The sequence below is a fragment of the Amphibalanus amphitrite genome, unplaced genomic scaffold (assembly GCF_019059575.1).
Source record: "Amphibalanus amphitrite isolate SeventyFive unplaced genomic scaffold, NRLGWU_Aamphi_draft 000219F_arrow, whole genome shotgun sequence".
Lineage (NCBI taxonomy): Eukaryota > Metazoa > Arthropoda > Thecostraca > Balanomorpha > Balanidae > Amphibalanus > Amphibalanus amphitrite.
The window spans coordinates 545,903-562,025 of record NW_024881714.1 but is presented as its reverse complement, the minus strand read 5'-3'; the positions used below and the strand labels follow the sequence as shown (position 1 = coordinate 562,025).

Genomic DNA, 16,123 nt, shown 5'->3' with positions numbered 1-16,123 from the left:
ACTCGGCGGCGGGGGAGGCGCCCCGACACGCACCCGACTCGCCGGCCGAGGCCGTGGGGGAGGGGAGCGGGGGGCGGCCTCGCACCAGCAGACGGCCTCGAGGCGCGGCTGTCTGTCGCCTTCGTCGTCGAGCCGCTCTGCTGGGAAACGATTTAGCTCATTGACTTCGATTTTTGGCTATGGTTAAAAGCACGGAATCTTGGGCAATTGCTGGCTGGACATCACCGTTTGCATGGTAGTGAGTACCGACTACCGAATACCGGGTTCGGGAACGGAGAGGTAAGCATTATCGGCACTCTGATACCTACACTTGAGACAGACCATAAAATAAAACCTTGTTTCGAAAATGCTCCCAGTTCCATTGTCAAACAAGCATAGCATTAGCATCCAACCAATATTATAATTGCCAGGAAACTTTTTCAGTTGCATAAGGCAATCAGTGGCCAAAAGCCACGGATGGGTGCCTTGAGTCTTTCACAGGAGCAATTCATTTTGTTAGCTGAAAATACAGGTAATTATCAACACTGGAATTTGGAGGAATGGGCAAATGGTCAACCGGCTGGCAAGCATAAATACGTTCAAAAGTAGTTGAAAAGGAGGATAGCTAGACCGCATATCCACCATCGGCATCGCGTTTATCACGTTGCGTTGAATGCTGATAAATATCCACCGGACCGAGGCAGCACCTGACCGGACCATTATCAACAAATTGTGATAAGGTGCTGCCACCTGTGGGGTATACTTTTTATAGGTGTCGCTAAGAGACATTTCAGCACTGGATAACTTTTCTCGGCTGAAGGGAAATGGCAGCAGAAAGTGCTTCCAAACTACGATGCATTTACGACGCAAGTGAGACAAGCCTGGTGTGAGCGAAATGTGCATTGTTTGGAGAGATGTAACGAAGCATCAAGTAAGTAGTGTTGCATTTTATTTTTATTCGATTCCCAGGCATGCACCCAGACTTGTTTCCATAATCGAAGTTGATTCCCTTATCCCTTGGAAGTTGGAAACGCATGGTAATTTAGGCTAATTTGGTGGGGGAAATTTAGGCTAATTTCAAATTTAATCAATCTTTTACTAACTAATATCTTGATCTTACAGGTTAGGGGGAGCATTGTGTTCTAGCTCCTAGGCATAAGTTGAAGTTCATTGTTGGAACCCAACCAGGTAAGCCTTCACACTCAGCCATCCCGTGGAAATTATTCCCATCCAGGGCTGATTCCTGGCAAATTCGCACATCGGAATTAGGTTCATGTTTTCTGGCAACTTCAGTAAATGTGACAGTCTTCGACATGCTTTTGTATTATGCATACTAAGCCATGTGGTGTATTTCTCTTTCAGATGGTGTACTCATCTCATATCTATGCTAGAATTTCCTATGACAGAACAATTCAAGATGGAAGACTTTGCTAATGGATGGTTTGCTCATCACTTCACCTTCCTAGACACCAATAACACAGGTGAATTATCAAACAATGCCACACAGTTTCCCTATCCTTCAACCCCATGGTGGCCGAGCACCAGCAATAGCTCACACCTTCACCAGGAGCCAGATCCACGTTTTCACAACTCTGGGCACCCATCCGACCACTCAGCGTCATCAGACGGCGATGCTGGCTCAGTACGATCCGCCGACGGCAGTCTGTCGGACGTCGGCCCTGTGGAGGAGACACCACCGGACCGGGAGGCACGTGCCGGCTACCTCCGCCTCCTCCTCGCCACCGAGAGTCACCGTCGCGAGCTGCAGCGGCGCCGGCGGGCCGAGCGAGCGCCGCCGCCCGTCCACCTGTCAGCCGACACGGAGCGCCTGCGGCAGCGGCAGATGCAGCAGCTGTACGGCGCGGCGGCCGAGCGGGTGTCCGCCGCGGAGACCCGGGCACAGCTCGAGTTTGACACCATCACCGACCGACACCGGCCGCCGCTGTGGCCCAACATCCCGCTCCGTATCCGGTTTGAGTGATCGACTTGGGAGGAGGTGGTGACAGACAGTGGTTGCACGAGCTATGAGGGAACTCAGAGTGAGTGAGAATCCGCTGACGGGTGATTGTTAAAAGTTACCGTATACCAGCAGAGCTGTGTGCCCTTTCTGTGAGATGCGCGAATCTATCCAGTGCTGACTGAAGACGTGACAGATTCTAGTGCACAGCATGAGAAGGAGGGTTGTTTTGACTGTCACGGGCTGACACTCTTAAGTCAAACAACCTTGGACGTTCCCGCAGTGAGAAAACCATAATCTAAGTCACAATCTAACGATACAGTCACTGATATCCCATTTCCGTGCGTCTCGATTTGAAATGCCATCTGGTGGCCCGCTTCGAGCCAGCTGCCTATTGGACGTCCGCTTGGTGGCGTTCCGATCAAGCCTAAAAACTACCATTCCGACCGTAAAGTTTGCCGTAATGACTAGCCAGGCTATGATCGCACGTTGTGATGACATGGCTACTGTGCATTTATCTGACACTTGTTAAACTGTTGTTGGTTAGATTGGCAGAAGGATTGTCGTTGAGTGACCGAATCATACCGACTCTGCGTTGATGCGATTTGTGGCGCTACTCTGCTCAAATCACGTCATTCGGAGTGCCCCGTCATTATGAGAGCGCTGTGGCTGTCGAGTCTGACGATTGTCGAGCGTGGTGACCTGACGTTTGTGTTTCCTGCTCCAGATAAGACTGGTAAAACCGCTTACCGAAGAGATGCTTACCGAAGAGATAGGAGTAGGAGGCATGGGAGCGGATGGCTCATGAGGGTTGCCTCCTCTCATTGTTAGTTAGCATGTACTTGTCGAATCTTCTCTTGAATTGATTGACGTTCTCACTTTGTATGACAGTTTCAGGCAGGCAGTTCCACTTGTCGACAACTCTAGATGGGAAGAACTCGTTACGTTTTTGTGTTCTGTGTCTTGGCTTAATTAGCTTCATACTGTGTCCCCTTGTTCCTTGCTGTCCATGATCCAGGACCAGAAATGCACAGTCTGTTTTGATTCGGTCAAAGCCTTTGAGTATTTTGAATGTTTGAATCATGTCGCCTCTAGTTCTTCTCTTTTCCAGTGTGGTTAAGCCAAGTCTTTGGAGCCGCTCTTCGTATGGCAGATGAGACAGTGATGAGACAAGTTTTGTGGCCCTCCTTTGCACCTTCTCCAGCTTCACGATATCTTTCTTGAGGTAGGGGGACCATGCTTGAATTGCAAATTCCATCCGTGGTCTTATAAGTGCCTTGTATAGCGGCAGGAGGGTTTCTTCACTGAGACATGTTAGGGTGTTCTTGATACGGCCTAGCATAGAGTTTGCTGCTGCTGCTGCTCTGGCGACTTGCATGGCAGGTTTCAGGTCAGTGGTTATTAGTACCCCAAGGTCTTTTTCTTGCTCCGAGTGTGCCAGTTGGGCTCCTCCCATTCTGTATGAGTATTTGGGATTCCTTTTGCCTATGTTCAGTACAGTACATTTCTTCTCATTAAATTTAAGAAGCCACCTGTTGCTCCACTCCTGTAGCTTGTCGAGATCTGCTTGCAGTCGCTGCCTGTCTTCTGGACACTTGATGCGTCGAAAGATCTTTGCATCGTCTGCAAAGAGCTTCCCTCCTGACTGGAGTCCATCCAGCAGATCATTTATATAGATGAGGAACAAAGTCGGTCCCAAAACACTGCCTTGGGGCACGCCACTCCTGACCTTCCTCCAGCTAGATCGTGTTCCTTTAATGCATACCCGTTGCTCACGGTTTGTTAGAAAAGATCGAATCCAGTGTGCTAGTGGGCCCTCAATGCCAGCTGCCCAGAGCTTCGCTAGAAGATGGTCGTGCGGCACCGAGTCAAATGCTTTGGCACAGTCTAAGTACACGGAGTCAACGCTGTCTCCATCATCCATCGCATTCTCTAGCTCACACAGATACTCCAAGAGCTGTGTTAAACACGACATCCCAGATCGAAAGCCATGCTGATGGATGCTGAGGAGACCAGACTCTTCAAGATGGCTGATTAGGCGCTGATAACGTCTTTGAGTGTCGTCTCTTTGTATGTATCGGTGTGGTCTGTATCTCTGACCGTAACCTTTTTGGAATTACGCATTACGTTGGTGACTTTAGCTTGCTTCCATTAGCCAAGACCACTTTGCATTGGGTCGTATTGTTCTTTTTCTGTTATTGCAGACGTTTTTGATGTTTTTATATTGTTTCGCCTCACTGATTTGAATGAGAAACTGTCGATGTGTCGATGTGCAAATAAGTGGCATTGCAGAAGGTTCCTGGTCCCAGACGACTGTCTGAGATACTTCGAGTAAGATTTCCTTCGCTATGTAAACTTACCGCCTCACTTATCGGGCGAAAACAGGCATTCGGCGTTGCACATTCGCGTTCGCTGGAACGAATGTGCTGTGTTATCTTTTATTTTGCTATGGCTCATCTATGAACGCATTTGTACCCCCAAAAGCCCTAGAAAACTGCCCTAGCACAGTTAGTTATCCTTTTTCGAGTGCTCGCCTTTCATCTGGTGCCTTGTAATGTGTTACACTGTTTGAACTGTTAACTTAATCGGCAAACAAGAAAATGTTATTTTACACTAATGCAATGAGTCATTTGCAGCGCATTATGTTTTCCTTGTCATGATGAAACATGGAAAATAGAGAAATATGCGCTTTAAAGCAAGGTATTTGTGAGACCTACGCAGTTTCGTGTCTCGTCGTTTCATCGACTGTTGCCGGACATACCGCCGGAATGAAACTGAAGGTCGTTGTGTTGCTACGCCTTGCAACCGGGCTCACGACTTCGGCAACAACCCTCGACTCCAAACCAAGTCTCGATGAATAACACATGTTTTCGGCGTGGCGCGATCTCGTCAGACGTGCATACTAAGCATCGGGGGGCCTCACGTGAACCCGACATAAACAGCGGGCTGTGGGCCCGGCTGATCTCGCTCGGCACGACACAAAGGTCGCAGAGACTCGCAGCATCAGCAGTTTCGCTTTGCTCCGAGATAAGACAGAGATAGATGTGTCAACTACCAGTGCGTGTGATGTGGCCTGTCAATAGGCGATATCGTTACCAATACGGACTTGCGCTGTCTGCGATGACGCACTGTGGGCTGTGGCCAATTACTCGACTGGTGTGTGTGCGTGGGGTGGGGGGGGGGGGCTGGTCACAGTCACAGGTTCCATACCCCCGCCCGGTGTCACCACGGCGCCTTCCGCGGCTTCAGCAGCTGTCAGCCGGTGGGCCCGCGGCGCGCCGGCTCGTGTCAGGCCGGGAGGGCGCTGTCGGCCGCACGGGGCCGGTAAACACAGATCGGGGGGCGGCCGGAGACAACCGATCGGCCCGGCCGGCTCGCAGTGCTGGCGCGGCGGCGGGGTCAGTCGGTTGGGCTGTGTGCAGGGAATTGGAGGGCTTCAAAGTCTGCAGCTTGTCTCAAGATACATAACACGGTCGTCTCGTCTGGGGAGCTGCCAGACCCATCAGTGGAGCTGCCAGGCACGCCAGGTCGAATCAAAGGACTCTGTTGACTCAATAGTCTGATTCGGGACTCAGAAGAGCTGCTTGGCCGTCGTCTAACTACACAGCGCTTCAGGAGAGCCACAGTCAGCCAGGAGGGCAGCATCATGGAGGAGGTGCCTCTGCGTATCACGGGAGTGCAGACCCACGACCTGAGGTTCCCCACGTCTCTGCAGCTGGACGGCTCAGATGCAGTGGTGAGTGAGATGGGAGTGGGAATGGGGATGGGACGGATCAGCCTAGACCGGGTATCGACTGGGTAAGGGACGCTTGCTATGGAGACCCACGCGGACAAGGGCAGTTTTGGCGCTATATGCGAGAGATTAACTTCTAAGTTTGGCACCTTCTTGTTTAGCGCATAGCATTTTGGACGATTTGGGGTATTAGTAAGTCGGAGTTTTGAGCGTTTTGTTTGTAATTATTTTTGTTCGTACAATGTCTTGTACAACGCCGTCCATTACGGCATGAAATCTCGTGCTGCAGTTCACGTACTTTGTCGTTTTCTCTCATTGTCTTGGTTCGTGTTTGTAGCGCATTGTGAGCCGTACCAGTAGATATGAGACTCAGACCCAGCGTCCGTAGGGTGTAATATGAGCCCCGTGGTGTTGGTGCCGGAAGTGTGGTATGCACTTAGCCGGATGCTCTGCTGTGGAATGCAACCATGTGGAATCCTGATCCAATAACCGACGTGGAACTCAATGCTGGTGAACATAGACTGTTTTTTATCGTGATGTGCCTCTGGTCCTCCGAGTTTATTCCTCGCATGGTCCAGCCAGGCAGCAATGACGCCCATCGCTCAATAGCATGAGGCCGGGGATGTCGGCTTAGCTGCGTTCAGTCACGCACGTCCGTGGCTCAATCACAGAAGCTCAGGTCTGTCTCGGTACCAGGATCAACCCTATCCCGTGCTGATGGATACGCGGACTGCGGACACCGGCTTCTTGGATGTTTAGACCGAGCTGTGGCCGCTCCCCTCCTTCCCTTCCCGTCTCGTCGCCAGTACGGGTTCTTGACCAACTTGTGTTCTGGCCGAATCCCGGCCCCTGCCGCTAGTATATGGGCTCGGACAGCTTAGTCATGTCGTGGAGACCACCAATGTCGTCAAGCTACGGACCCAGATCGCAGGCTATGCTCTGACCAGAATCCCGTTCTCTTTCCCCAGCACTTACCCGGACCACGAGCTGTGCTCTGATCAGAATCCCGTTCTCTTTCCGCAGCACACGGACCCCGACTACTCGGCGGCGCTGGTAATTTTGGAGACAAATACAGAGCTTCAGGGACATGGCACCACCTTCACCATCGGTCGAGGAAACGAAATCGGTTAGTCGGGAAACAGAGCAACCAGTCAGGGATCGAGATGGTAGATCGAGCAACAGGAACGGTCGGTTTGGAGACGGGAACGATCAGCCTGGAAACAGGCTCAGTAGTCAGTCGATGAACGGCAGAGACAGCTGCTTGGAAACGGGAGCGGTCATCCTGGAAAACTAATGTAGTTGGTCGGAAAAAAAGAGGAATGGCTAGTTGGCTAACATGGCCGATCAGTCGGGAAACAGGGCGTTCAGTCAAATAAGGGGGACGGTCAGTCGTGAACACGAGCAAGTGGGTGGTCGGGCAAAGAGGAATCGGGAAAGTCCTGGTCAGACTGCGGGCAATAGTACTTTTCTTAATTAAAGGGGAATACGTCGAGAATTGAAGGCAGTCGTTTGGACAAAGAGGAAAGGAGGGGCAAGACGAGTCTTTGGGTCACATTCGCGTTGGTTTAAGATAGAATCGTCTTATTCTGGGACCCCCCGCTCCACCTGCTTGCTTATTTTCCTGTCTGGACACCAGCTTACTTTTGCAAGCTGGTCGGTGTGCTTTGAGCTAAATTAGTGACTGTTTTTCGTAAGCAACCTTCTTGTTCAACCGGCCTGACTGAGGCTCGATATAATTTGATTATAACATTAAATTGCACGGTTTTTCTTGGCCCGTTGATCTGATGCTTGTTGAACATGATTTGTATTATAGCAGTATTTTGGTGCGCTGTCAATGACGTGACGTGTTCTCGACTCCCGTTCATCTGCTATCGTTGGCAACTAGCTGATCTGATTCAGTCTGATTCAGTTTTGTGATGTTTTCCAGTGTGCGAATGCGTCAAGGCTCTGCAGTTTCTCGTGGTTGGGAAGACCCTGGACTCTATCGTCGACAACTTCGGCAAGTTCTGGGACAACATGGTCAACGAAAGCCAGCTCCGATGGGTGAGGTCTTCACTGTCGTGCTGTCTCGTGATGTCCTGTTTAGTGTTTTCCGACTATGCAGCATGCACTCCGCACGAGCCGATCAGCATTCCATCAGTCGCCAGTTGCCGCTGTTGTACCGTGGTCCGCGTGCTAGGTTTGTAACTAGCGTCGAGCAACGGCCGACCGACTGACCTTTGGCACGCTCATACCGTAAATATTGGCAGCGTTCGGTGACTGTTTAGTCGTTAAGTGGCGGTATCCAGTAGATTTCGTAATGGCGAAGTTATGACTTACCAACGACTCTCCGGTTCTATTCTAAATTTCAGTCTCCGATTTCAGTCTTCAATTGAATGACTGTTAAATGCCGCTAGGTGGTTGAAGTCAAACTCGACATCATTACGAGTACTTCCTGTCCCCGCAGTCTCTTTGACTGCCTGACATTGGTCTTACGCAACGCCATCGATCAGACACATCACATAAGTAATCATTAACCAATGCTCCCGCCTCCCAGTTCTCCTCAGGAATGGGAAGACCACCCGCTTCCCCCGCTCCATCAAACCGTTCACTCTCCCCTCTTTCTCGCTCAGATCGGGCCTCAGAAGGGTGTGTCACACCTGGCCACGGCCGCTCTGGTGAACGCCATCTGGGACCTGTGGGCCCGCCGAGAGAGGAAGCCCGTCTGGCGGCTCCTCTGTGACATGACGCCCCAGCAGCTGGTCAACGTCATGGACTTCAGATACATGTGAGTAGGTTGTATCGTATCGACGTGGTGTAATCAAATGGCTCGCAATGTCCGCAAATGATCTTTGCAGTACGGGCGCTCAAAAGCCCTAAAATGTTTAAATCATTAGCATCACCAACGGCCTCGCTGAAATGCTCGCTAGCCTGTGGCATGCCACGATTTGGGCGAGTCTGTCAAATGTTTCGTGATCTGCAACATATATGCCACATTGCAGTAATATGCGCGATATCGCGATACCCTATATCGGCACGCACTGCGTGGTGTCTCCGACTAGCCTGAATAGGCTCGCAGCCGAGGTCAGGACGATTTGTATTGTCATAATGTCCAGAGACCTCCAATATCGCTTGTTGTTCCATGTCAAACCGGTCCCAATCTCATTTTGTGACCTAATTGTGTCGATTCCCCGTCGCTCTGGACAGCTCTGATGTGCTGACCAAGGAGGAGGCGCTGGACATGCTGACCATCGACCCGGACGTGCAGAAGGAGCGGGAGGAGACGATGCTGAAGGACGGATACCCGGCCTACACCACCGCAGCTGGGTCGGAAACGAGGCTGAATGATTGCGAAAATCACATAGCAAATTCATTCGATATATAATTGCTTCATAGTGACCGTGAGAAGCCGAAGTGACTGAGGATAAGCCGAAGTGACTTATCTGTCACCAAAATGTTTTTTTTTTTTTTGCTTCGAGTTGTTCCCTGCGGAAGCCGTCTCTCCTGCTGATCCTCACGTATATCACAGCAGCAGGTCGGAAACGATGCTGAATGACTGCGAAAAATCGCATAGCAAACTCGCTATATAATTAATTCATAGTGACTGTGATAATGACAAGCCGAAGTGACTAATGTCACCAAAATGTTTTTTTTTTTTTTTTTTGCTTCGAGTTGTTCCCTGCGGAAGCCGCCTCTCCTGGATCATTGATCCTCGACGTATACCGCAGGCTGGCGGGTTACAACGATATACCCAGCCCTGTGCTGCGGTATCCACGCTGTACCAAAAATCGACGACCGACCTATCCACAGGCTGGCTGGGTTACCGATAATATCCGTGCCGTGGTGGCCGATGGGGTACCTGAACACACCAATAACCCCCGCCGACGTCCACAGGCTGGCTGGGATACAAGGACGAGAAGATCCGGGTGTTGTGCCGCCAGTATCTGGACGCCGGCTGGGACGAGTTCAAGATCAAGGTGGGCCAGGATCTGGCCGACGACCGGCGGCGACTGCAGGTGGTCAGGGAGACCATCGGACCTGAAAGGAACCTGGTGAGCGGCCGACACCGGCCGGTCAGCGGCTCAGCGGAGGGGACGGGGCAGCAGAGTAGGAAACTCATGGTGGCGCATCTAACTGGTGAAGTAAAGACGATATCGCAGTTTAAACACGTTTTACGTTAAAGAATATCACAACTTTAAAAATTAGTTGCAGGTTGAGGTTTTCGGTTCCGGCTCTAAGTAGTATTCCCTGTGCTGGTGCAGCGACTGTTTGAGATTACAGATCAGACACGATTACGTTTAATGATGAGATAAATCACCGACATCTTCCAGCAACATAAATTGAAATATGAGTATCAACGTCCCATGTTCCCGGTGTTTATCGGTAGATGGTGGACGCTAACCAGCGCTGGGACGTCCCAGAGGCCATCTACTGGATGAAGGAGCTCTCAGAGTTCCGACCACTCTGGATCGAGGAGCCCACGTCACCAGACGACATACTCGGACACGCGCAAATCGCCAAGGTGAGTCGAATGAAGCGCCAATGTAGGGCCGTCAAATTGCCAAGGTGAGACGGCTGAATCGCCAATGTAAAGCTGACAAACCGCCAAGCTGAGCCGGCAGCGAACCATACAGGATATCTGAGACAAAATGATCGACTTACTGATGTGGTAAAGCGATTGTCAATAAGTTACGGTGGGATCGCTTGAGACTGAGGGAATGCGTAAAAGGTCCAGGTGGAACGCAGTAATCAAGAAGACGCGAATTATTGTGTGTCGAGCTTGTAAAAACATGCCAACCCTTTTTCCCAGGCGCTGGCCCCGTACGGTATCGGCGTGGCCACCGGCGAGATGTGTCAGAACAAGGTGATGTTCAAGCAGTTCCTGCAGGCTGGCGGCATGCAGTTCTGCCAGGTGGACAGCTGCCGACTGGGCGGCATCAACGAGATTCTGCCCGTCTACCTGATGGCGCACAAACTCAACGGTAGGGACGGGAGGGATCCTTGGATGGTTGGGTACTAGGGAGAGGCCGAAGAGGGTGCATTCACATTGGGAGGTGCTCTAATTGAGAGGTATATTAGTTGTGGAAATAGTAAACGAGAGGAGTAGCAAGGTGCAAAAAAAGTTTGGTGAACCAGTCAGGCGTAGGATTGGTCACTTAACGGTAAATGGATTAGAGATCGACCGGATCGACCGGTACACATTCTGTACCGTGACAAAAATACGTTAAAATATGTGAAATTCACATTAAGTTAGCATGATAAAAAGTAAACGCTTCACATCACTACCGCCCCAAGAGTATGCGAAACTGACTTTTTATTCCCACCTCTCCTTTGCAGTGCCCGTGTGTCCGCACGCGGGCGGTATCTGTCTGAACGAGATGGTACAACACCTCCAGGTGTTTGACTACGTCCGCGTGTCGGGTAGCACGGAGAACCGCCGGATCGAGTACGTCAGCCACCTGTCGGAGCACCTCGAGACGCCGGCGGTGTGCCGCGGAGCACGATACTTCCCGCCGCAGGTCAGTCGGAAGGGTCAGAGGGGCAGTCATAGGGGTTAGAGTCAGGTCACCAGTCAGCTGAGGGGTCACCAAAAGCCAGTTGGCGGTGTTAGTGCCTGGCTCCAAGGTCAATTGGTGGAAATAGTTTGAAAGCAGGACCAAGGGGATTAGTCAGTGCTAGGTCACACGTCATTCACCGCGTGAGACCCATTCAGTGGTGTTGCGTTAGTAAACGGCATGCGACTATTTTAGGTTTATTAGACCAAACCGGCCGTGCCGCGCGTTTAATGTCGCACCGCGTACAGTATATCTAAAAAGTATGTCCCCTGGTTTGGCTCTCCCACAGGAGGCGAATCGGTAACTTGGCTGAATCCCAGTTGCGGCACACGGCCGCCAGGGTCGCTGCCGCGCGAGCGGCCTTGACCGCTCGCATGTCATTGGCAGTTCGGTCCCTCCCCATCTATACCGAGGTGGGGAGGGGAGAAGAGGGGAAGAGAGGGGAGGGAGCGGCATCCGCTCGGCACTTGGCGATACCTGGCTGACCCCGCGCTCCCTCGCTGACCTTTGTCCTGCCCTCAGGCGAAGACCGACTTCCTGGCCTGTAGCGGCCCAGCGGAAAACCGAGCTCGCGGGGCGCGACTCCATTGGCCCAATCTTATAAATGGAATGCTGTCGTATTCACGGCATTAGATAATATTAATAGTGATACCAGCAGTGGATGTGGTAAAATACAGTCCAAAATAAACGAAAGCACTCGATTCGTGCATAATGCGCCATCCCATTCAAATAAGCCCGCCCACTTCGATAGATGGTGTAGTTTCTTAGGGCGTAAAAGATGCAAAACACTACCGATTTTTTTTTTTAGCTCGGCCACTGGGACCGACAATATACAATTGATTGAAATGCATGAAAACCATTTTGCATTTAGGTAATAGCCGTTTTCTGCACCCAAACTTTAGCCAGTGACGCCCTGTCCATTCTAAAGCGTTTATAAGATTGGTCCCAGCACCCGATTTTATATGAGGAAGTCGTTTAAAAAGCATCTTATTTCTAACGAATTTATTATTATGGCCACTTTTACAGGACGTATATAGAGCTTTGACTTTTACATTTCTTCCTCGTTCAGGAGAAACGTTTTAACCCTCACCGGACCTTCAGGTTTTCTGAATACCGAGGGACGTTGGGGGTTGAAGTGAGGAAACAACCCCCTTCGCCGATTCGCCCCTAATTGAGCTAGAGCCTCACGAAAGAAACGATCGTGTGCGTCGTTACGAAATGCAGCGATTGGTCTCCGATTTAAGGACCAGGATCAGCCGATGACTTCGGAGGTCAGGTAAAGTGGCCCAAGGCACAGGTTCGGTTTTTGGTAAATAACTTCGCTAAAAATGATCGCAGATCCGCGATTTTAGCAGCATCGTGTTTATCTAGCTCAGGCGTGTCGAATGGTATACTTTTTCTTCGGGTGAGATCAACTTAACCCTCGCCCGTATAGAGGGGGGGGGGTCGAACGGACCCCCTCCCTCGGTTTTTCGCGAATAACTGGCGTAAAAAGCGGCCGATCGCGACGAAACTTTCGTTACTCTCGCGTTAATCAATTCTACACCCACCCTGAAATTGTCATGACCCTGACCTTAATGACCTTTGACCTGCGACCTACTTTTCGAGACCATGTTTGGCCGGAATCGCGATTCGGCGTATGTCGGCTCGCATTAGCGGCGCGTTTGCAGTCTTTTCGTGGTTTTAAGCGTTCAAACATGGGATATGATGTTGCTTCCATGCATTAGGGTGGGTGTCAAGGTCACCGGAAAGTCAGGTCAGGTCATTGACCTTTGATGACCTCGGTTCACTTTTTCGAGTTTTACATGTTTCTAGGCCAGTTTTAGGAGCTGAATTCGAATTTAGCAGCCATATGAACATTTACGAAGTAATTTTGGTGCCCTCGTAACATGTTGCGAAGCTGTCAGAGGCGGTTGCCACCTACTACGAATACCCTTACTGGTTGACCTGACCTGACCTGACCCGACCTGGCCTAAATGCATGAAGACATCATCTGTGATCAAAACTAACATGATATTAGTGATCAGCACCCCGAAAACCCCATAGCAGCCACGCTTTATGACTTTCTAACAGGCCCGATTTTCCCGACTTTTGGGTCATTGACCTGACCTGGAAAGTCAACCGATGACCTAGGACCTTAAAATTGGGTATCATCGACTTCCTCTCGTCACGGCCAACACGCTCGTTTTTTCCGCGAAGCTCTAGCTCGATCAGGGGCGAAACGGCAAGGGAGGGTCCAACGGCCCCCCCCCCCCCCTTATACGTCTGCGGCTGGAAAAACACCAATATGGGCGAGAGTTAAGGTGTTAACCTCGGGTCAAGGTCAGGTCACAGCCCGTCAGGTCACGAAGCTGGTCAAAGGAGGTCATATTGCATATCAATCGATTCGGCAGGTCTTTTCATGTCCATTAGTGGCTTTATCGACTCGGTAGCTTTAGTTGATCGGGAGTTATTGACGAAAAACTGATACCCTTGGTTACGTGATAAATGACGTCACGCAAGATCAACAAAGCAAAATTAAAGCATCAGACCTTGCAAGGAGCGCATGAAATCACGATTCCGTGTGCTTGAGAATTTGAGATAGTTGTATATCATTTCCGGACCAAACTAGCAATTTCCATATTCCCCTGACTTTTAATGGTGAGAGACTGACCTGATCTCAGGCGACCCTTCAGAAAATCCGAGATATACATTTATACAAGTTGTGAGACTCTCGATCATACTATAAGATCCTGTAAGTTTCATCTCCCTATGAAAGCTCTGCACTGAGGGTGTAGCGAAGTTGAACATTTAGGAGTGTGCACACAGTCCTAAAATGTTGAGGACAGTTTAGGACAGTTTCACACAGTTCATTTTAGGACTGCTCATTTATGACGTCATAGATCAGTGACCTGACTTGACTTAAAAATGCGGTTGGCATAAAAAACTGACTTATCAAATCCCGACTAAAAAATCGACTTATAATCCGGTTAATCAAATCCCGACCATGTTTTTACCTGGCCATTAATGTTCTAGCCTTACAGGTGATTGTTTGAACGCGGAAGATGCTGAATCTTGGTTAACCCCATACTTATCGTATGATAAAGAACGTCAGTGTTAGAAAGTTAATTAACAATTTTATTTAGGATAGTTTAATTCAAGTGGGTATAATCCGACTTGACAATTTACTAGGAGGGTTTTGCAGCGCTATTAGTTCGGCATTTAATTATAAATCATTGCTAATTTCGATCCGGAGATCGTTATTCAATGCTGGCCTTTGCGTCCTCAGAAAGTTGTTTATAGTCATGAAGGCTTGCATTGACCCATACTTTCCATTTTTCAGCACTATTATTCGCCGTAGTTGACCAGGTGTTTTCTTCAGCTCTCCCCTGAATCCTTTGGCTTAGACCTGGCGTATCACCCGTGCATCGCAAGACGCACCTACCACACACAAGTTCATGATCCCCACGAACCCACATCAGCGTCCGTTCGCTTGGTGTGTGACCCCTTGACCTTTGGCCGCGACAACTGCCAGCTTGCTGGAGCACCCCTCCCTACACGCGCTGCCCCGCCCGCTCCCCTCCCCCCCCCCCCCCCGGGGTCGTGTCACGAAGGTTCGGGCTATACGCTACTACCGGCCGCTGCGCAGCTGTCACCTAGCGCCTGGGAATGTGTGGTCTGGTGCGGATTCAGCCAACTACCGGCTCGCGACACCAGCGCCACGTAGTGGCGACGGTACATTCTTTTTAGACACACTGTACCTAGCGGTCCAGGGAGCGGATGTAACGGTACGCCGCCAGTGAAAGGAAATGGCTCGTTAGCTGCAGTTGGTCTGATGTTGATTCGACCCCGACAGATACATTCCAGACCATCAAAGGCTGCAGCGCTAAGCTCACTAGTTTTTTGTCCCTCTCCTCCACCAACTCATCACTTCCTATTCAGGCGTCGGACTCGGTTGTTTGTGCAGACCGCCGACTGCCAACCCGCCCACTTCCAACGCTCAAGGAGCCGGAGAGAAGTTATCAAACGGCACTCCATCCCTCTTCCCTTTCCGTAGGGAGCCGGGTTACAGCTACCGGTCCGGGCCGCCCCTTGCCCTCCCCCTCTTTGAGCCGGTCTATACAATTCTCAGATTGTCGTCCGCCCCCTTTGCTCTCCACATGAGCCGGGCTATAACTGTTAGGCTGTCAACTCCTCTCTCCGTTTCCGCAGGAGCCGGGTTACAGCTGCCGGTTCCGGCCAGAGGCTCTCTCGGCGTTCCGGTTTCCCGATGGCACAGAGTGGAAGCGTCTGATCCGAGCGGGCCTGGCGCGTAACACGCGTGCCGACTGACTGCCGCCGTCCGCTCACCATCGCGGTACTGCCGACTGCACAACCGGGAGCCGTCTGAGCGCCGCGAAACAGCTGCCCGGGGGACAGCCCGCTGAATGGGGGGTAAATGAGCGCTGGTCGGCTACCTCAGCCGGTTATGTAGGTGGCTGAGGAGCTGGGCACAGCCACGGCAGGCTTTGGGGCCCTGGGCATCAGCGTTACGCACAGAGCTAACAGCACAGAGCTAACAGGTTTGCACAAGGGACTCAGCTGGCCCCAGGTCCCAACCCGGCGACATATGCAACTCAGTGTGGTACCGGGCTGTCGAAACCGGAGGGGATATTGTGTGCAGTAGTGGTTCGTACGAGTCATAAAAACGGAGACTTGCTTGAAGATTATGTGACGTGCAATTATGGGACCAAATAACTATTTAGTGATAACGTGAAATATAAATAGAACTGAGGCGACCTGCTTGTACAATTAAATGGCGGCTGACGGCAGAAGAGGCGGGAACGCAGAATCACTCCCCCCCCTCTCTCTCTCTCCGCTGACCTTAGGTCATCTGCATGTAACCCGATCAGACCAAAACACAAAGGACTTATCAGTTATCAGTCACCTAACCCACCAAAA

General features: G+C 50.9%; 1 protein-coding gene across 2 annotated transcripts; it reads left to right on the top strand.

Moving 5' to 3' along the window:
- Positions 1–1,342: 1,342 nt before the first annotated feature.
- On the top strand, positions 1,343–15,954 carry LOC122385440 (mitochondrial enolase superfamily member 1-like). Of its 2 annotated transcripts, XM_043373717.1 has the most exons (11): positions 1,343–1,460; positions 5,359–5,672; positions 6,693–6,795; positions 7,597–7,712; positions 8,282–8,436; positions 8,856–8,971; positions 9,540–9,700; positions 10,036–10,170; positions 10,459–10,630; positions 10,986–11,167; positions 15,395–15,954. In XM_043373717.1, exons 2-11 carry the CDS (start codon positions 5,583–5,585, stop codon positions 15,512–15,514), a joined length of 1,350 nt encoding a protein of 449 aa, XP_043229652.1. In that variant the 5' UTR covers positions 1,343–1,460; positions 5,359–5,582; the 3' UTR covers positions 15,515–15,954. The 2 variants fall into 2 exon arrangements, with proteins under 2 accessions (XP_043229652.1, XP_043229651.1); XM_043373716.1 differs by lacking the exon at positions 1,343–1,460 and having other exon boundaries at positions 5,128–5,672.
- The last annotated feature ends 169 nt before the right edge of the window (positions 15,955–16,123 follow it).